The sequence below is a fragment of the Anguilla rostrata genome, chromosome 3 (genome assembly GCF_018555375.3).
Source record: "Anguilla rostrata isolate EN2019 chromosome 3, ASM1855537v3, whole genome shotgun sequence".
NCBI classification, from domain to species: domain Eukaryota; kingdom Metazoa; phylum Chordata; class Actinopteri; order Anguilliformes; family Anguillidae; genus Anguilla; species Anguilla rostrata.
Window position 1 is genome coordinate 45,323,611 of NC_057935.1, and position 22,140 is coordinate 45,345,750.

Here is a 22,140-nt window from a genome sequence, read left to right on the forward strand (position 1 = left end):
CCCATAAACTCTAATAGCAGAGGAATTACAGCTCAATTAATAGTAATTGAATTGTATTCAACAAACTTCAAAGTTCCTTTGTCATAGTTTCCTTTGGAACTTGTTGTCCTGTCTCTTCATTTAGCAACCGCTTATATACATGACCTGATACTGCAGCTTTAGAGAAAAAGGCATACTTGTAGAGTCAGCACTTCGGATGCTACATTATGTATGTATGACAGGCATGCCATTAAAGCTTCCATAAAAGACATAAATGAGCATAGCCAAATGTATTGAATAAAAGCTAATTGTATAAACATTAGTGAAAGGGCAATAGCTGATAAACCAAGAGGCATTCATGCTGTTTGTATTCACTTCTGTCATTCCAGTATTTTATAGTACAAAATGCTTTCTGCAGGAAGATGTTACTTTTGGTGACACTGGTCTTAAGGTCTCAATAACAGACCATTTATTGAAATATTAACACTTGTTCACATTATTAATGAATCGTAGTTATGTTTTGTAGACCCCATTCAAAAGTCAATAATGATCACTTTTTAGCGTCTCGTGGCTAATGAATGTATCATATGAATGAATCAAGTAACATTATGAAATTGAAATCTCTGTTGACTTATTTTCAATTTATATTTACTGTATATTTACGTTGTTGGTATTTATTTCAGTAATTGTCTTTTTCGTCTGTAATTTGTGAGAGGTGACCTACGTTTACTGTCACAATTTAAATATGTACTTTACTGTGAACTTTGCTTTAGGTACTCAAAGATGTGCTCTGATGCTCTTGTGAAATTTGAATGCAATGCAATCTTTACATTAGTTCAGCATCACTCATTCTACAGTCACTTACTGAAAATATTGAAAAAGTGAAATAATTTCAGAGTCTCATATACAGTGCTACTTTATAACATAATATTACATTTAGCTAAATATGAATAAACCTGAATAAATTTAATCGGAATTTAATTTATTCTAATTTAATTACAATGCTGCTAGGTTCCCTCCTACCTTGGAGCAATGTTTATGATTTTGACACCACACCAGGGATCCATTATTCTGAAAGAGAAAAAAAAAACAGCAGGTCTTACATCACTAACAGCATTTCACTCTGAAATATCTGTATCCATTATACACTGTAATTCATAAGATGTTGTATTCTATAATATTAATGATACAACATTACATCACTAATGTGATTTCACAGCGCAATATTTGAATTGCATCCATTCTATTGGCAGTATAATGCACACAACATAATAAGCAACTGTATTTTCTTTTGAAAAACAATGTATCCATTCAATATTAGAATTAGGTCTGTTGTTGTCTTCTTAAATATTAATAATATAATGTAACATTATCAACAATGAGTCATGCATATGTTTGAAAACAAATAAAAAACATGTAATACAAGACCACCCACCAAAAAAGTGCATAACTTTTTAAGTTAAATTACAAAACACAATAACTTACATTTAGGGACCCGTGAAACAGAGATAGTTACCCTCAAATTGCAATAGTTCATGATATGAATGAAACCAGAATGGAACCAATTTCCCTGGACAAAGTCAGAAATTGCGGACAGCTGTCATTATAAACATACATTCCATAGGCCATCCACACAGAAATGTCTGTCAGCACTCATATACTATACACATTGTAAATTCACTCTGATTGGCCAGGAACTGCCCAATTACAGGCTGTTTGAACATAAACATTTAGCCTTAATTCTATTGAACAAGAAGGATTTTTTCTTTTGATTTTGCAAAAAGTGATGGATCTCATTAAACTCCTTCAAATTTTATGACTTCACAAATACAACCAGTAATAGTTGCTAAGATAAAACAATAATTTGTAAAGGCAATACATCAAGAGAAAACTTTCAGCTAAAGCTATGTGACTATGTATACCCCACAATAAACTGGGGTATAGTACTTTCATCCCTAGAGACAAATGTAAGCCATCACACACTAAAATGTTCAATGTTCCTTTATAACAGGGTTTATATGAGTACATGAGGGATAAAAGCCAATGTAGTTATTGGAGTAGGGTCTACTTTTTCTGCATTAATATAACACCGAACATGTTACTGTCGATTCCATGTCACAGGAGGTTTTCTCATTGATGAATTTAATTAAATGGTACAGAGCAGCAAAAACAAGTCAGAGCCCAACCCCACCCAAAAAAATCTAATCAATTTCCAACTATGTCTCATTCTCAAATAGACAGATATTGTTACCGCCCATTCATAACACTATATATAATCATGAGAAACTGTAAGATATTGCAGGCTTTCAAAGGATTGCTGAAAGGAAGTTAATGTATGCATGCAGTGTCAAGCTCAAAGCCTTTCCGTTCAGTATGATCCACTTGAAATTTCCAGAAAAACCACAGGAATTGACTTACATTCAAAGAGCTTAGTCTGCACCTCAGTGCCACAGATCTCTACCTTATGACAGTAGTAGAAAACAGAAGAAAACATAAGTCAGGAAAAAATTCTGCACTTTTTCTGTAATGAACAGTTTGATTATAAATAAGAATCCCTCCCTGGTTCATTGAGGCCAACACAGGCTAGGGTTGCCAGACATCCGGTATTCGACCGGATTGTCTGGTTTTCAAATTATTTGTACAGGTCCAGTTTGTTCTCCCAAGCAGATAATGTAGTGTCAGGTTTGAGAAATTAATGAAAGAAAAGTACCAGTAGTTTGCAATGAATTAGCATGTGAATGACACCTCAGCCCAATAGAACGGCCTCCCGGTCCGACGTCAGTATCAAGCCCCCCCCCCACCCACTCCCCTTTCTGACAGTTCCTGGGTCGTATGCGATTGCGCTTCCAGATGTGCAAATTATCCCGCTTTTAACACATTCTAAATCTGGCAACCCTAACGTAGGTGGATGTCTGATATATCATATGGTCTTCTTTATCCACGTACAATGATCAAAAGACAACAGTTGAATCTAATTTTTCATAAGTTTGTTACCTGGAAGATGCATACCAAATAATATATTTTGAACAACTGCCATATTCTATATAACATTTCCAACAATCAAGTGCATCTAACAGTTATTACACTGTAGTGATCTTGACCATGAATGTATAATAGCAAGTCGATACTGTGAAGCTACGGTGTTCCACAGTAGTCCACAGAAAATGATATAGCCACTGCGATGCTGTGATTGATTAGTCAGACAGATGTACAAAGTACTGTCACAAGTAGGTGCTTTGCCTATTAGAAATAGAGATAATTAAAAATAATCAAGATCACTAATTGGTTTTAAAAATAAAACAGAATGACCTTGCTGCACTAACAAAGCCGCTCATTATAATTCAGACGGTCTTCCGTGGCTCATAACGAATGGCACATCCTCCATCACTCCAGTGATCTTTGACACCTCTCCCAGCACTCCCGTAACTGGCAGCAGATATCCGTGGCGTGACGGCTGATTCTGATCCGTGACAGCATACCTGGTCGCAGGGGAGCACGGAGGACCCCACCCCCAGCTGTTACACACTGACCTCACCTCACCATCTCAACCACTGGGGGACAATTATGGGTCAACATGCTGATCCTTTAAAGTCAAAACCGCATTCCTCGACAATTGCTTCACAGTGCTCTGTGCTTTTGGGGCAGGCAGTCCGGTTCCAAGCAAATTGACTTTTTACAGGTTCAGAGTGGTCCTTTTTTATGGCAGTACACACAGAAATGCTCAGTGTTAAATCTAAATTCAAAGAAATGCTACAGCTGAATTAACACAGAACATGTTACTGTGTAGCATTTCCAAGAAAATAAAACATTGCATGGAACATGCCTCATTGTATGATACACTCATTCCAATGGCAAAGGGTAGGCAGTAAAAACAGTACAATGGCTCTGAAAGGAAGAATAGGCTATATCACATCCATTATCAGCTGAGATAAAACAACTGATGATTTAAGATGTTTGGCTTGTCTTGAAATGTGTTGAATGCACAGTTAAAAGGCATTTTCTTCAAAGAGCTCACTTTAGGTTCAGCTCTTCAGTTGTTTCTACAGCTGGGGCTATTTATCATCACATTCTGTTTGAGATTAATACTGCAACAACTTCCTTGTAGTGTAAAATACTGTGCCTTTCCATCAACCTGATGTGTCTGAGTACAGGCTTATGATCCTTGGATTGATGTTGCTTGACCAAGAGTTTTATTCTTATTTCCTTTCAGCCGGCTTTCTCAAACTTGATCTGAAGTTCCACTATGAAAATTGGCTACTGCTTAGGCAGATGCTCCAGTTAATTAGCCCGCCTTGACAAATTGTGCGATGAAACAATCTGTCTCTGACTAGAGAGTGACATGACTTTGACATCCTTTGTCATTTATTTGCTGTAAGCCTTTGAGAAAATGTTGCTTTTGTTTAGTCCCAGCAGCTGTTTTGTGATTAGCTGGAGCAAAACATATCCACAGAGAAGCACAGGGGGTAATGGTAGGCAAGGTAGGCATAGGGCTTCACTGCCTTCACCATGTCCCCGAACATCACTCATTTCAGGGCACAGGCAATGGATGCAGCATGCAGCTGTCACTGATGGAATAGACATCTATAAAGTAGCCCATTTCCCATTTCCAGATCACGTGCGAATTCAAAGGGTGGCCAGTGTACTGATATGACAGTCCCTCTGCCACACATGCAACTGTAGTACTTAATCCTGTCTGGAGTTACTCGAGTGCACTGTTGCCCAGATAAATTATCTCTTTTTTTCCAACCCAGCTTCAAACAGATTAACCCCTGAGACAAGCCCAAAGCCAGAGATATGGCCTTCCCTGCCCTCTAGCCCTTCTCTGAAACCAGGACCTTCTTCCACACAAATATTTACCCGTCTCCTTTCATGCTGTTAGTTAGATGGATGTATGTGTGTGTGTGTGTCTGTGTGGAAGACAGAAAGAGAGAGACAGAGAAAGAACAAAGAACAGAACAGAGAGACCAAGGGCATTAATTCATAAAGTTAATTCCATATTTATTTTAAGTCAGTTTGCATTCTCACGACCTGAGTAACAATGTTTTTATATCCTAATTCACTTTGTTTTCTTATTCCGGCTACATGGGATTTGAGCATGACCATATCAGTTCTCGTTTTCACCACGAAAATTGCTTTTAAAATCAGGTAAACGATATTTTAGACAGAGGCCACTTCTGTGCGTAAAACTTCTTCTGTGCATACAGAACTCCCAAACGGCTCAGTCAGAAAAGGAGCTTACCGCAAGTGCAGGTCTACGGTCACTGGTTCAAGCATCAGTTTCCTTATCAGCCAAAAAATGGGTGTTTTCAGCCAGGAAGATGGTGCATGTCAGCCAAGGGTCTGAGCTAACGCTACATTTCTTTGCCTGACTCACCAGGCACCCACAGGATACCTGTTTACGTCTACTCGAATCTGCCCAAGCTCTTTCCCGTAGTGCAGTGTGGACTTTAGGGTGTAAACTAGTCACCAGTCCTCCTGTACTACTATGGCAATCTGCTTTAGAGCTGTGTGGATTCTTGGGTTACAAGTTACTACCGTCACAGGTGAGTGCATGAGAGATGTGAATGCACTTGAGCTGTAGGTGGCCCAAAGGCAACTTTAAAGGGGAAACTGAAGTAAAACTGTGCATTTTTATAGTCCATAACATGTAAAGTATTTATAATACAACAAGACTATTTAATCACTTTTTTGTGTGCACTCCTGACATTCAGTGAAATAAAGCTGACTAATTAAAATGTTTCATTGAAATCGGTGGGTATATTCAGTCAAAGCTCTCAAAGGTGTTGTGGCAGTGTAGGCTTGCAAATCACAGACTGGTCTGTCATTGCTTTAATTTTACCTGTGGGTGAAAACAGTCAATAGAGACTGTCATTTATCTTTGCCTTATTTGAAAAAACATACATATTATACAAGCTGCACTCATGGTTAGGCTTGTATTCCACCCCACGTCATACTCCATCAAAGGCCAAACAAGGCAATACAGCTGAACTACTCTCCAATGTTTTTCTTTCCTTCAGTTAAAAAAAGAAATTATTCAAATTCAAGCTATGAATTCCAAAACTCCAGACATCAGGAATGAAAAAAAAACTGAAGATAAAATGTAGTATTTTTATGACTTCAAATGGATTTTGCATTGATACACCTTGCATTTTTACTTTATAGTTCCTCACATAAATCATATGTGTCACCGGTGTTTCTGGATGGGTTCGTGAACAGAGCTACTGTTTATTACCCTGAACACTGCTGGCTTTTCTCCTCTGTATAATGCATGAAAATGACAAACTGCATGTTTCCATTCATGAGTGAGATGGACAGTATATAAATAAATATGAATCTGGGTTTATTTTCCCATCAACACACCCAATGCTGGAGAAGTACGTGCTCCCATAATTATACAAATAAATCAGCTATGTGTGAAAGCTTGTTTGGCAACTGGCCTTTTCTGCACTAACACTGATTAAACCTGCCATTTCAGCGACAAACTGATGATGTCGAACTATGCTAAATGTATCCATCTTCATATATACTCAGTCTTAATAATGTAAATTAAAAACTAGCCATTGTAAATAACAGTATTTAATGAGTGCTTCAGACAAGATGGAATTCAATCACAACTGCCAGACCATATTAGCTGGATTCAATCAAACCCCCCTTAAAATCATTTGGCCATGATTTGCAACAAAACAACTCCACTGGCAACCCAAATAAGAGCCAAATAAGACCCAGCATAGGTGCATTATTGGCAATTTCTCTGATGCATAAAATGCTGTGACAGATCTGTCTCTGCACAGTATCAGCATACACCTCTCTCTAGTGACAAAATAAGTAACAGCAATTCATATTCTAAAAACACACCTAATTTATTCATAAAAGTACAATATATCTTATCCATCTGTTGATTTATAAATAGTGTATAGAATATATACAGCTCATATGTACTGTTCCTCTATTTAAAGGAATCTGCCCCCCAGTGAGGAATAGATGCAGAACAGTACCTTACAGGATCCTTATAAGGGCCAAATATCCAGCAGACTGGAAAACATTTAGCCTGAAATGTGTGGTGCCCATGCTAGTGCTTGATCAAATAGTTGCTTTGTTGGTTATATAGTAACAGAGATTTCAACTCATAGGAACAGAATTACAATCAATTTAACCATTACTGCTTAGCCTAAATATCAGGAAAAAAAACTGAGCTTGAAATGGGTGTGGTGTAAATGTCCACAGATGTTTCTGTGTGTCCTCAAACTCATGATTTATGTGAGGGTAGTTATACATCAAATATCACTCATGACTCATAAATACACTCATTTGCATCACTCTCAGACATAATATTCTTTTGGCTTGCTTCATTTCAGACCATGAACATTCAATCAAACATGAATTAATTTGCACAAAAAAATTCAAGATCGTTTGGTTAGTCCATTCCCTGCTATGTGCAGACCTGAAGTCTGAAAGGTTCTGAATGGTAATGGGTTTGCTTGCTGTTCACCTGCAGGCAAAGTACTCCGGAGAATGTACAGGTATGATTAATACAGACATGGTGTGTGTAGTGTGAAAGTAGGTAATAAATTCCTGCCATTATTATGATGTGTGCAGTGGCATGTTCTTGCTGGTGAAATCTCACAGGTAGTTCTGACTTGCCATATGATTCTACATTTTACTAATACAAAACATAAATACATTTGTAAAAAAAAAATAACAACAGATCTTTAGCTGGGGATTGGGAGTAGGGTTACTGTAATGTTTTTAATTTGATATTACTTCAAAAAATATTCCCCACGTTATTTGACAAAACATTATATATGGGACAAAAGGCATCCCATATGGGACCAACCAGTTTTTTTTTCTTCTGAAATACAGGATGTCCAGCCTAATATAGGACCATTGGAAACCTTATTATATGTTTAAAAGTTAAAGGAATGAGTATATTTTCAGCTAGTCCAAATTAATTTATGTAAACTATACTGTCGGTCTTTCCACCAAGTGTACAGAGTGTCCAAACAGTCTCAGACGCAATATAAACTAGGACACTCAGAGCAGTCATGTTTGTGAAGTTGATTATAGACTTTTTGTTTTCTGATGGAAGGCCTGCGGCAAAACTGGGATCTGTCCATATTCTTTTCCAAACATGCTTGTCCATGCTCAATGCTCCTTATCGCGGTGAAAATCCAGCATAAACCATTGTTTTAGGAAAACTGATCTCTTGCTGAACATGCTAGACGTCTCAGTGATTTCAGAAATGGCTGTGGTGAACATGTGCTCATATCCTGTCACCTCTTTATTCCCAGACTGTTTATAATACCGGGCTTTCAGCTTCAGACATTTGTTTTTCAAGCAGAGATGACTGACTTTAAGCCTAAACAAAAATGCAGATTAGGAATACTGTCATGAATGAAAAAAAAAATCACAGTGCACATTGTGGGAAAAACATCTTTCCACTTTTCAGCTGCCGATACTGGTTATTAATAATTCACAGCTTTGCACATGGACAGGCAGACTGTGTGATTTGGTCACGTCTATGACATAAAAATTGAGATATAAAAGTTTGCCTTAATATATAAAAATGAATATATATATATATATATATATATATATATATACATAGTGAGGTCCATGTTTGGACAACAACCTATTTTTTTCCTGATTTGGCTCAATTTGCACACAATTTTAGATTTGTAATCAAACAATTCATATGTGGTTAAAGTGCACATTCTTGGCGTTTATTTAAGGGTATTTGTATACACATTGGTTTCACCATGTAGAGATTGTAGAAATTATAGCACTTTCTAAACATAGCCCCCTCCCCCATTTCAGGGCACCATACTGTACTTTGTCGCATATTCTTTGCATACAATGACCGCTTGAAGTCTGTGTCACATCACCAGGTGCTGAGTATCTTCTCTAGTGATGCTCTGCTAGGCCTGTACTGCAGCCATCATCAGCTCGTGCTGGCTTCAGGGGGTAGTTGCCTTTTTTTCTCTTCACCACATGAAATGCATGTTCAATTCAATTCAGATTGGATGAATGACTTGGCCAGTTGAGAACTTTCCATTTTTGGGAAAGTAGCCAAAAAATTAAGCTTCCTTGAAACTTCAGGCACTCTTGCGCGGAGGAATTGGTTTTTTTTTTTAAGCCAGTTTCCAGTTTTGGGCTTTGGGCAACTCTTTGTTGCTTTGGCAGTATGTTTGGGATCATGGCTGTATGATAAAGCACCATCCAGTTATTTTGGGGGCATTTGGTAAAATTTCAGCAAATAATATACTTCTGTAGGCTTCAGATTTCCGTCTGCAGCTGCTATCTGCAGTAATATCTCCCATGAAGACAAGTGAGCCAGTACCTGTGACAGCCATACATGCCCAAACCATAACGCCCCACCACCATGTTTCTAGATGAGGGGGGCGGTGTTTCGGATCTTTGGTAATTCCTTTTGGCCTCTACACTTTGCTCTTGCCATCAATGTGAAGTGCATTTTGGTCTCATCTGCCCACAAGACCTTTTTCTTCAGAACTCTTTTAGTTACTTCTTAGAAAACTGTAACCTGGCCATCCTGTGTTTGTGGCTAACTAGTGGTTTGCACCTTGCAGTGTAGCCTCTCTAGTTCTGTTGGTGAAGTCTCTGTGGGCAATAGTCACTGACACATCCACACCTGCCTCCTGAAGAGTGTTTTTGATCTGTTGGACAGGGGTTTTTCATCATTATGGTGAGCATTTTACAGAGCTCGCCAATGCTCTTTTTCTTCTTATTGATGTTTTAAACAGTTGACTTTTGTAAGCCTAAGGTTTGGCTTATGTCTCTGTCTGTGTTTCTTATTTCTCAGCCTCATAAGTGCTTCCTTGACTTTCATTGGCACAACTCGGGTCTTGTTGACAAATGCCAATAACTGACTCCAAAGGCAATAAAAAGTCTAGAATCAAAACTGCATACTGAAAGCTCTGTTATACTTGTACTAAAGAAGCAATTGAACACACCTGACTAATCAGAAACACTTGTGAAGCCATTTGTCCCTAACATTATGGTACCCTGAAATGGGGGGATTATGCATAAAAAGTACCATAGTGTCTACTACAAAACAAGCAGGAGCTGAAGATGGCTGGAGTACAGGCATGGCAGAGCATCACCAGAGAAGATACTCAGCACCTGGTGATGACCATGGGTCACAGGCTATGAGCAGTCATTGCATGCAAAGGAAATGCAACAAAGTACTATACATGACTACTTTCATTTATATAACATTAATATGTCCCTAACTTCATGATGCCCTGAAACGGGAGGCTATGTGTAGTGCTGTAATGTATATATGCCGAAATCAAAATGTATAATGATACCCTTTAATAAAAGCTGAGAATCGAAACTTTAACCACATGTGAACTGCTTGATTACAAATGTAAACGTATGAAGTACAGAACCAGATCAAAAAAAAAAGTCCTTGTTGCAGACATTATGGAGCTCAAATTACATATAGTAAAGTGCCTGTGTCATGAAAACAATTAAAAACTAAATTTTATATAAACTTTTACACTTTTTTAGTTTGGTACATGAAATGTAAACCTTACTTAATTCTTTGGGTGTTATAATAATAATAATAATAATAATAATAATAATAATAATAATAATAATAATAATAATAATAATGACTTTTTATCAGAATACAGACACAGTAAAATGTTCTGTGTTGAATTAGCCCAACTCTGACAGAGTACACATGAACCCTATTGGACTCTGTGACTGGGGACATTCATGTAAACTTAACGAGTGAATAGGTAGTTCATCCAGAGCCTTGTCTACAGTAGCACATTGCCTATGGCAGACACCACAAAGTGTAAAAGTATTCTCATCATCTGAGCTAACGGACCATGGCCTGATATCCTCAAGCTAAAACATTGCCTTATCAAACTCACATTAGGCCGCCATGAAGCATACCACTCTGCTGTTTTGCAGTGTGCATCCTCTGGGTAAGGTTTGTAAATTATTATTTATACAGTGTTGAGTCCTGTCTGAAACTCAGTCAGCAATATTACAAGAAAACCTCTGGCAAGTGAGAAGACTCACGTTTTCTGTTTCTTTCTGTGATGGGGTTATTTGTTTCAAACCTTGTTTTGGGCTTATTTGTACAACAGATTGGGAAAATCAAAAAACACTTAAGAAAATAAACACATAAAACAAGGCAAAGGCATCATTTTTCAGAATAATCCACATAAATTATAGTGATTTGTGTGTGTGTGTGTGTGCGTGCGTGTGTATTTATATAATTAATAAACATATGTATTAATTAACACAAGCAAACGCGTTAATTACAGTAGGCAAGTTTTGCCCTCTGGCTGCCTGATTCTACAGCACATTGACAGTAATGTGACAAAGGTCAAGGTCTTCCTTGTCATTTCATTCATTTCAACCAGCTAGCCCAATGTCCGTAGAGTACCCAAAACATTAGTGATTGTGGTTGTCAAATCCTCCCAAACACTGACCAGAATCCCTTGCATCATTTACTCCGCGATAGTCAGCTCCGCTAGTAAATCTCACTAGTTTCAGTTTAATTCGGTTGAACAGCGATGATTTTATGGTGTTTTATGGCGGCACGTTTTCTTACTTTTTCTGAGTAAGAACTGGAACTTAAATGACTCATCACCTTTTCTTTATCAGACAAAGCAAATTATGTGAACAAAACAATTTTCGTTCTAAGAGACACAGCTCAGTAAATGATGTCGCGTACGCAGATTAGCATTAATATTTGCACCAGTACTTCGAGTCAATATCTGAACAGTGTTTATTGTTACAAGTTTATTGCAACAAAGACTGCGACTGGACAGCACAGTGTATCACACACAGAGGACAACACTGAAGGAAAGCGCTCCTACCTGAGAATTCTTGGAAAGTGATGATATACGTGTAATGTGAAGGCTGAGACATCTCGATGCGCATCTCGCATAGCACGTGCTGCCAGTCGAGAAGGACTCTTCGTGCTTCCTCGCAGAGGTATTCCTGAGGTTGCAGGACGCTGTGATCCACAGAAAAGCTGCCAGGTAAACTATGTAATTACTTGTAAACATTGCGTGGCCGTGATGTGCTATCTCCTTACAGTGGTCGTGCTAGATTGTGTGATGAGTATGCTGGAAGAAAGTAAAGAAACTTCAATAAGCCACTAAGGAGGAGTCAGAATGGCTTGCCATGCGCGATTGGATGAACTCAGCGTGATTGGCGGGTGTGGCACCGCAAACTTACAGGTATGAAAAAAGTATGAAAATGAATATTTTCTTCTCAAATGTCTATGTCAAATACTGAATAGATTTTACCATTTTTAATTTAAAAATGATAAATAAACTCAAACATATCCAATGTCTGGGGCGTTATTGTGTATTATTGTATCTGAAATGCACTTTTTGTATGTCGCTTTGGATAAAAGCGTCTGCCAAATAAATGTAATGTAATGTAAAATGTAATGAATTTTGTGGGGACAGAGGGAACAGAAGTTTGTGTTTATAATGAGGAAGAACAGTCATTGGTCATTGTGGTTATTTATGAGAGAAAATCTAAAGTGCCAAAATGTCAGTCCTGTATATGTATGAGGCATGCCCTGCCAAGGCATTACTTGGTGGATGGCATACCTGACATCCAAATAACCATAAAGCATATTTACTTTAAAGCATGTTTCTAAAGAATGATGGCGTTAACCTTTCAAAATATGTGATGTCATGCATAACTATATTTCTTGCGCATATAAGGACCCTGCTATTTAAAAAATCTTTTGGTTTAAATACACAGTAAAGTGTTCAGTGTTAAATCAACTCTTTCAGAGTACATATTGTCCCTTTTGGACTCACATGTACTCTGTAAGAGTTGAAATAACAGTCATTTTACTGCGTATGTTCTACTTTGGATTTGCGATACATTTTCATTTATACATCACTAGTCATTTGAAGAGAGATAATTCTGAAGTTCATTGTGTGAGTACACAAGTCTGCAAATATGTAAATGTGAGTGAAGCTCAGTGATTAGCATCTGTTACAACTATCCCCACTTACCTATTACAACTAACCCCACAACTGACCTCACTTACCTATTACAACTGACCTCACTTACCTGTAATAATTATTAACCAGAGTCAATTACTACATCGAACTGTCGCTCAGTTATTACATTGAACCGTACCTTGAGTGTTTATAGTCTATGTAAACTTGCTTTTACCCATGACTGTGAAACAATATCATCAGTTTTACTCTAAAACGTAATTTAATATGATTACAAACAAAGAAAGCATATAAAACCTGGTAGTGTTTTGTTGGAGGAATGGAGAAATATGCCACGTGGAACACTTTAATAAAATCCCTACAATTTTTATTTACTTGCAACAGTTGGTATTTTATCAGGAAAGTCCTCCAAAGGTTTATGAGAGGCTCTGTCTTTGCTTTTCCCAGCGTATGTAGCACATTATTGCAATCCATTGCAAGAGAAACATTACAGTGCAATTATGCTTTATTGCTACAGGTTTCAGAAATGGAAGCTTGCTTTCTCAGTACTCTTGGCCAGACTGGGAGATCATCTTAGGCCTATGGCACCGTGTGCCAAATGCTCCAGCTCCAACAGTCCTAATAAAAACTAATCTCTTCATGCATATAGTGTATCTGGGAAAGTTGAGATGGCTCCCACCAGGCTTGTGTGAAGCCTGCTTTTCAGACATTCTCATTTCTGAGGCGCATATTGATATCACATATCAATATTTTCCCATTTGATGTTTTATCACATGCTCTCTGCCACTTTGTGTGGTACCTGCCCAAAGGGACATGCAGATCCTCGTAAAATGTAGACGACAAAACACAAAACGAGTTTGGACAATTCCGGTCTCAGCAGTTAGGGAGACACATTGATGTGGACAGAGTGGCAGTGGTCTCGACGCAAAACCGAGGGGCTTAGCCACTCTGAAGAGGTTTTTTTTTTCCACTGCAAACAAATACTACTTGCAAAAGAAAAACATTCAGCACTCAAAAATGTTTATAGCGTGATGCTGTTTATTGTTAGCTTGTTACATTTTTATCCTTATTTTCAGTTGGAAATATAATGCTCACTAGAAATTGAATATTGAATGGTGGCCTGTATGTCATCTCGGAAAGGTGACAAGCACACTTTTACTGGAACTACTTAACAGCTGTGAATTAAACCAGAGATTCTTGAGATATACAATGTCTATAGTTTATAGAAAAATAATCAACAGCTTTTCGACCAACCAGAATTGAGTATTACATTAAACCATGGTATACATTTAAAGTTGTTCAGTTTCACATGAATTGAGTGACCCTCTTTTGGAAGTTGTGCCTCTGGTTTTTAGCATGTTGCTCTGCCAGCATTTACCTTGTTACATAGGATCATGACCTCAGAACTACATTGGCACTGTTGTATGATTGTTCTTAAAGACATAAGGTATATGTTTGCTTGCAATGCAATGGATGTCTCTCTGAAGTGTTTATTAATCCTTACACTGCAGAAGAAATATATTGTGACTATTACATTTCTTTTGACAGATGTACGCATTCATAATCCTGGCACTGTTATAGTGACTGTGTAGGGATTCTGCTCCTACATATTCAGTAATTCAGCCAACTCATATCCACTGCTGTGGCATGAACACTGATTTTTTTTGTGTTAAGATCGCCTTTCATGTTATGGAAAGTTCATACAATTAAAACACTACTATGCCATGAATTTGTGCCAAGTGACACCTCAACATGATGATCTAGTTCCCAGTATGCCAATATTTGCACTAACAGACTGCAATTATGTCTTTCTGTATTGCTTTTCACCATCAACATATAGGGCCTCTAATCTTTGCAATGCAGATGTCTGTAGCTTTAAAAAAATATACGATATATATAACGAACGGAATGTAACCATGTGTGGGGTCTAATGTCTCCTGCAGTCTAGGGGATCTACATAACTGAAGGATCTCATTGACTGGGAAAAGCCTCTGCCAACAGTCAGCTCAGGCCATAAACTAGGTCAAGGAGCAGGGATGTTTATTTGGGAAAAGTTTAGAATTGATGCTTGCCACCTACTAAATGAAATTATTCATTGCACAGTTTCTACTAGCAACTTGTGTTTACATGTATAAATAAAATTCCACTGTCTTGGTTCAGGTTCAAGAAAAGCATGTGTAGACAGTTATATTTACGCAGTGTGCATTAACTGTTTGAAAGATCAAAGGTCAAATTTAATTCAAGGGAAACAGTATTTTAATCAGTACACACTGGTTAATTTAAAATGACAATACAAATACTTGTTCTGTGTAGTACCCAATGCACTTTTTAAGATGACTATGAAATAATAAAATAAATTGATCATTCTAACCCAAGCCAAGCATATACAGAAGTTCTTGTCAATCATATATACAGCGATGAAAAGGAATGGTTGTTCTAAAACATATTTTTAACAGAACATCACTAGTGAAAATGCTGTATCCCTGTAGCCATTATTGATAAATGACAGACAGCTTTGCAATTTACATGTTTTTTTAGATGATTCTCAGTTCCAGTTTGAAAGCCAAAGCCGAGGTAGTACAGTAACTGCATGCACCTATAATGTATTTATACAAATGAACTAGAAATATGCATTTGAGACAACTAGAATATGACATCTAATCTATGTATCTAGGGTGTGGGATATTCTATAAACTTTTAGGGACATTTTACAAAGCACACTAGACCAGTATATACTGTAGCTAGCTGGGCGAGTACACTAACAATGGGACATGGCTATGGTAACCAGGATGTATGCTGGTTTCCATAGCCATGAACGTGCCATGAATGAAAACTTAATTCTCACATAATGTATAGGGTTATCTTTTTTTCACATTCCCATTCAAAATGGGATACAACATACCTCTTTGGCCTTATTAAACAGAAATCATCTTTTGTTATCAATGTTGACAAATCATTACCTGACATTTCTACTCAGTCTCTCAGCAGAGTTTCAAAAACAAGAAGATTTTGTTATGGTGGTGCTCTACTTTCACCTTGATAAGGGAGTATATGAATGAATGAATGAATGTATACATTACCGAATTAATTTTAATTCACTACCTTGATTATTAGAAGACATTGCACTGTTTCAGTCACTAAGTCAAATGATCAGTCCTCAGTTACAATTACAATCTATCACTCTGTTTTAAGAATATCCAGGCTGTAAAAATACAGAATGCTTAGCTTTATGTACACAGTAACCATAGGCTATATAAAATCATTCCAAGCCTGACCCGTTGTCCCTGCTAAGAAATTTTGGATCCCAGAATAGTAGACTGCCAGAATGTTGTGTAAACTTGCGCAAACTTTCCCAGTGCATAAATTTGTTTGGTTTCCTGAGTGTTCCTGGAACGGTATTCCGTTTTGATTTTCCACTTAACAAAGAATAAGAATTTTGGGTCTTCATTCGCGTTACCTTTATCTCGGAAGTTCTGAAAGTTCACAAAATGTTGACACGTTTCATATATATATCAAATATATTAAAAAGAGAGTGGACCTTCCTTCTGTATTTATTTTCTTTTTCCTTATACAGACCATAGAAAGCAGAGAGGGTAACAGGTAGAGATGGGACTACAGCTGAGACTGTACCACGGCAGGTGGTCAAACCCCTGCCTGCATGGTAGGACTTGCATATTGCTCAAGAGTCAGCTGCCCTACAGACACATCTCACCATATTTTCTGTATTTGAAGTATAACCTTCAGGAAAGTGTGTTTGTATGCATCACGCCTGGAACATTTTTCTGTGATACAACAACACTGTTTGGAACTATAAATATGTTTTAAGTCTCTTGGGGAACACTCTCGTTACCTTTTTAAAAAAAATGTTTTTTAAAAAGACTGAACTATTCCTTTCAAGAAGCTGCAGTTACTACATATGACCACCAGATGGTAATGTTATTGTTTCAAACTAAGTGGCACTGAAATTGTTCTCCCTTTTCAACAATGAATTTAACTTTAACAGTTAACTTAAGTCCAACAAATATTAAATGTACTCTCTCAGAGTGAACTGAACATCAAAAATATATTTCAACACTGAGCATTTAGCCGTGTACATGCAGAGTGGTAATTTGGCAATATTTTGTTCAACGTGAATTTGTACATGTAATAAAATGGCAACTGCAGTACAAAAATGAAGTCATTTCATTAATTCACAGCTGTGAATTGAGAACCATATCTATTAAAGCAGGCTTGTACAGTAATAAAAACCAGAAGAAACGTATTCAGTCATAATACTAGGCGATTTGATTGATAACAGATTCATGATCTATAGTTAATATAAATGAATATTAATATTAATCAGACAAGTGGCAACCATCATTATCTATCTGCATCTTAATTATGCTTAAGTGGAAGCATATTTTTACAATCCACTTAATATTAATCATGTTTTATAATGGACTGACACCAGCTAGCACCGGTTATTAACATCAAGTGAGCAATAAAAGCAGAGGTAGGTCACTGTCGATGGTCTTAATCCTAAATTTTGTGATTAGCAAGCTTCATGGATTTAGTGAGGATGATTACCTTCACCATTACTTTTTATCACTTCTTATTAAATAGTAAGAAGTGATTTCTTCTTTTTTCTCTATAGAGATTGATATAAATGTTATGCTTTTTATTTTTAAAGGAAAGGCCAAAAGTGAATTTGAAACCTATATTTTTCTTGTTTCTTGTTGCAGCAGACCTTCAATCTAAAGTTGACAGTTCAAATTCAAAGTTTATTCACCATTTGGGACTAATCATTGGAATTCTTACATCATTACATAATATGCATACTTAAAAATAAGACGGGGGCAGGCAAGACGTGTAGCGCAGTGTGTAGGGCTGCCATCTCACGTCCATATATGATTCCCTCCACTGTGTGTTTTCTGTCTGCCTTGGCCTTTCTCAGCTGTGGTCCCTTCTCTATCGCTTACCCTCTCTGCTTTCTACCCATCTGAATAAAGCAAAAATAAATACAAAAGGAGGGTGGATTGTCCTGCTCTCTTTTTACAAAAAAATAGATAACTTGGGAGTATACGTGCTCCTTCAGAATAAAAGACTAAAAGGACAGATACAAAAATGAACAAATAAAAGTGTATATATTTTGATGAAAACTGTTCCTGAACCTGCTTTCTGGGGATGTATGGCTCAGATGAACTGAAAACAATTTAAAACCTGGGTGACAAGAGCTCAGGCAATTTTAAGGGCCTTGCCGCAGCCCCTGTGAGAATAAATATCTTCTAATGATGACAAGTCAGTGCCAATTATCTTCTGCCACGTCCCCTCTGAATAGCCTTATGGTTCAAAGCAGCCAGAGTACCGTACCAGACGCTGAGACATCCAGATACTCCACTTTCTAGCGCAATGATAAAAGTTCAAAAGGATTTCGTTTTTCACACTAAACCTTTTAAGTCACCTTAGAAACAGGCTTTGTAAATTCAGTCAAGGGAAACACAAGCAATATGGAGCTGAATATATTAATATGTATTCAAAACATATCTGCGCCGGAAATGAAAGCATGCAATTTGCGTTGATATTTCATCAAAGAACATAGTATGACCTTAGTGTAGTTGATCATTTTCAACAATGAGCTGATGAAGCAAATCTGTGTACCTCTGAAAACAGGCACTGTGTTCCGCTTCCCACGGTGACCTAGAAGAAAGCATCACGACTGCCACGCTGCCAATCCTATTTACCTGCACAGCAGAGTGGGTGAACAAGCACTCCCACGTGGGCCTACCTACTAACATCTCCATGGAAACTTGCAATCTCTCATATTTCAACCGGTGGCAGCACTAAAGAAAACTGCCATGCCTGAATGTGTTTGCATCAAGCGTAATTCCTGTTATCAAAATCCTTCCTTGACATGAGTGTTTCCATCCTACACGCATTTTTGTTGTTGTTGTTGCTGTTGTTGTTGCAGATGTGAGTCATAGAGTTATACTCCACAAATAACCACTAATTAGCTCGAAGTTCATTGATGTGTATAGGCTTTATGCAATGGCAATGTCATCACTTAAGCTAATGTACATAGCATTTTGTCCCTTCTAATAGTGGTTTACAATTAATGACCATGATTTCATAGTACAACCTTTGAATGTTAATTCAACTCTAACAGAGTTTATATAACAGAGTCAACATTAGATAAAAAGTATTGTTACTGTAATGTACTCTGGTTATCAAAAGCTAATGTCAAAACATAAAGCACACACCATTCAGTTGTTGACTCATATATGAGGATGAATAAAGGGATAGTTAACTTTCTGTTGTTTCTTTTGAATATTTCAGCTTTAATCTAAGTTTTTGTATGCATGGACAGTATCTTACTTCACAGGCTGCAGCAATTCTAAACCTCGGTGGTATCCTAGTTAATATTTCAGGTGAAAACCCAGCTACACTTTGGTTGAAAAGTGAAAGTTTTCTAGTGGCCTAGGTCATAGTCAGGCTATATCCGGGTAGAACCTGAGCTATATTGGTGTAATCCTAGTCCATTTACAATAAATGGCCTCTAAACTTTCTTTAGCCTGTTTTCACCCGTTTAGATGTCTAGATTCAGACTATTGGTCAATGGGATCCTACAGCAATGACTGGAACAGCTCCACCATACCTCCAATCAAACTACAGACCTTACATGCCAGTCTGATCTCTCCATTACACAACCTTGAGCCGACTGGCTCTCCCCTAACTGTGTGGTTGCTTCTCAGTCACAATGCCTGTCTGTACTGGCCCCACAGCAGTAAAATGAACTTCCCAAATGCGTCAGGACAGCAGTATCATTGTTAGAACTTCTGAGGCTGACTTAGCAGCACTTAGCACTCCTTCATTTTGAATTAATTTGTATTATGGCTTTTTATGGTTTTAGGTTATATTGTAAATGGTTTTGTGTTTGTCTTCTTAGAGCATGTTATGATGTCACCTTCTGTATTCAGAATCTGTAGATTGGTTTTTGCTTAGCATAGTTAACTTGCATTTGTTAGTGCTTAAGGGATGTTGCATCCTTATTTGCTGATCTGGGAATCCTTTCATTGTAATCAGGTTAATTCTTTTTTTTTGTTTGTTTCTTTAATATTTTAAGTTGCTCTGATTGAAGCTTCTATAATTCATTTATACAATGATTGCCCCAGTTTTATGTGCAATCAAGGACATTTCAGATACTGTACATACATAAGATTCTTATTACCTGTAGGCTTTACAATGGCTAGTACTGAGGAACTTGAGAGCAGGAGCGTATTCTGTATTTACGCTTCTGCCATGTGTATTTTTTAAACAGACATTGAACTATATCACAACAATGCAATTCAATGAGTCAAGTCCCCTTATTTCAAGTCAACTTAAGTATTGTGACAAATGTAATAAATTTAATGACTTGCAAGGTCAATATTTTGTTGCATACCACTATCATTTGATGAATGCATCGAGTATGTGAACATCACTAGGCTGATATGATGTGATGCTTTAAGATGCTCTCCCAAGAATTTACCAGTGCCTTTTTTAGTTGCTGTGATTTGCTGGGGTTTCCAACAGTTTTCTTCTGAGAAAGTTAAAAGCATGTTCAATCGGGATTAAGTCAGGTGACGGACTGGGCAACATCAAATACTTAAACTTTTTTTCCTGATAAGCTCCATCCGGATGAGATGTTGGACGTCAGGTGTCCACATGCTTTTGGCCATGTAGTTTATATTTCTGTACACTTCAGCTGTCATTCTGTCACTACCATCACATGTTAAAGCATCAATAAAGACCACTGAACCAATTACAGATACTGTACAACCAGGCAGGCCCAAGCCATCACATTGAGTCATTGACTCGACTATGCTTGACAGATGAAGTATTGTCCCCCCCTTTCTCCACACTTTTGCCTTTCCATCTCTCTGGTAAAGGTTTATCTTTGCCTTATCGGTCCATAAGATTGTTTCCAAAACTCATCAGGTTCATCTTAATATTTTTTGGCAAATTCCAATTGTGTATTTCTGCTCTTGGTGCTGATGAGAGGTTTACATCTGGACGTGTAGCCTCTGTAATTTGCCTCTCTCAGTCTTCTGCACACAATGTCCTGTGAACGCCCCCCCCCAGCCCCCCCCCCGCCCCCAAATTTATGGAGATCATTAACAATTACTCAAGCTGACAATTCAGAATTGTTTTTTGGCAGCTCTTGTAATCATCCTGTCAACACTTTCTGATGTCCTCCATGGATGGCCTGATCACATGTGATTCCTTAGTCCTCCAGTAGTTAATTTTGTTCTTTATGTCATTCCATACTGCTGACTTGGGAATACACAAACAATTTTAAATAACTTTAATTTATTTTTTCTTTTCTTTCATCCTCACAATAGCTTTCTTGGTTTTCGTTCTCTGGTCCTCATCTGCAGTTTTCTTGTCTTACTTATAAAGCATACTCTAAGAATGCTTCTAAAGGATATATGCCGTGATAATCTGATACTCACAGCTTACAATTTATAAGTACAGTAATCTGGTAAACCTGTATAATTTGACAAAGACAGTTGTTTGTCCCAGCTTGTACTTATGCTGACTTGGGATAGGGACACAGACACACACACACACACAGTCTATATTTACAGTGCAGTCCCTAAGTATTTAGATGGACATAATTGCTGCTGTTTTGGCCATGTACACAAGCACATTTGTTTTCAATGAAACAATGAATATGAGGTAAAAGTGCAGACTGTCAGTTAATAGTATTGCAGCCCTTTTTGTACAAAGTCCCCCCATTTTTGGGCAATATAAGTAATAGGTCAGATTTACATAATCTTACATAAAGTCATCATATTAAGTTCTTGGTTGCAAATCCTTTGCATTTGATGCCTGCGACCCATAGACAACACCAGATGCTAGGTATCTGCCCTGGTGATGCTTTGCTAGGCTTATAATGCAGCCATCTTCCTGTGCTGTGGGGGCTTTTTGCCTTCAGACTTGTGTTCAGCAAGTGAAACCCAGGTCCAGTTGGATTCAGGTTGGGTGATTGGGTAGGCCAGCCAAGTACCTTCCATTTTTTGGTCCTGAAAAACTGATCAGAACCAAACACCATCCAATGTGTTCTGGGGCATTTGGTCAGATCTGAACAAATAAGATTCTTCTGTACACTTCAGAATTCACCCTGCTGCTGCCATCAGCAGTCACATCATCAATAAAGACAAGTGAGCCAGTTCCAGGG

The 22,140-nt window shown here is 37.6% G+C and overlaps 1 protein-coding gene across 1 annotated transcript in view; it reads right to left on the minus strand.

Annotated features, from left to right (window-relative positions):
• Positions 1-13,088, minus strand: part of LOC135251943 (anosmin-1-like) — a 52,805-nt gene extending 39,717 nt beyond the window's left edge. Inside the window, exons 1-2 of the mRNA XM_064329825.1 lie at positions 11,835-13,088; positions 1,003-1,050 (exon numbers count right to left, since the gene is read on the minus strand). Of these exons, the coding sequence (XP_064185895.1) occupies positions 1,003-1,050; positions 11,835-12,026 (240 nt within the window). The 5' untranslated portion in view covers positions 12,027-13,088. The remainder of the gene's footprint in view (positions 1-1,002; positions 1,051-11,834) is intronic.
• Positions 13,089-22,140: the final 9,052 nt, after the last annotated feature.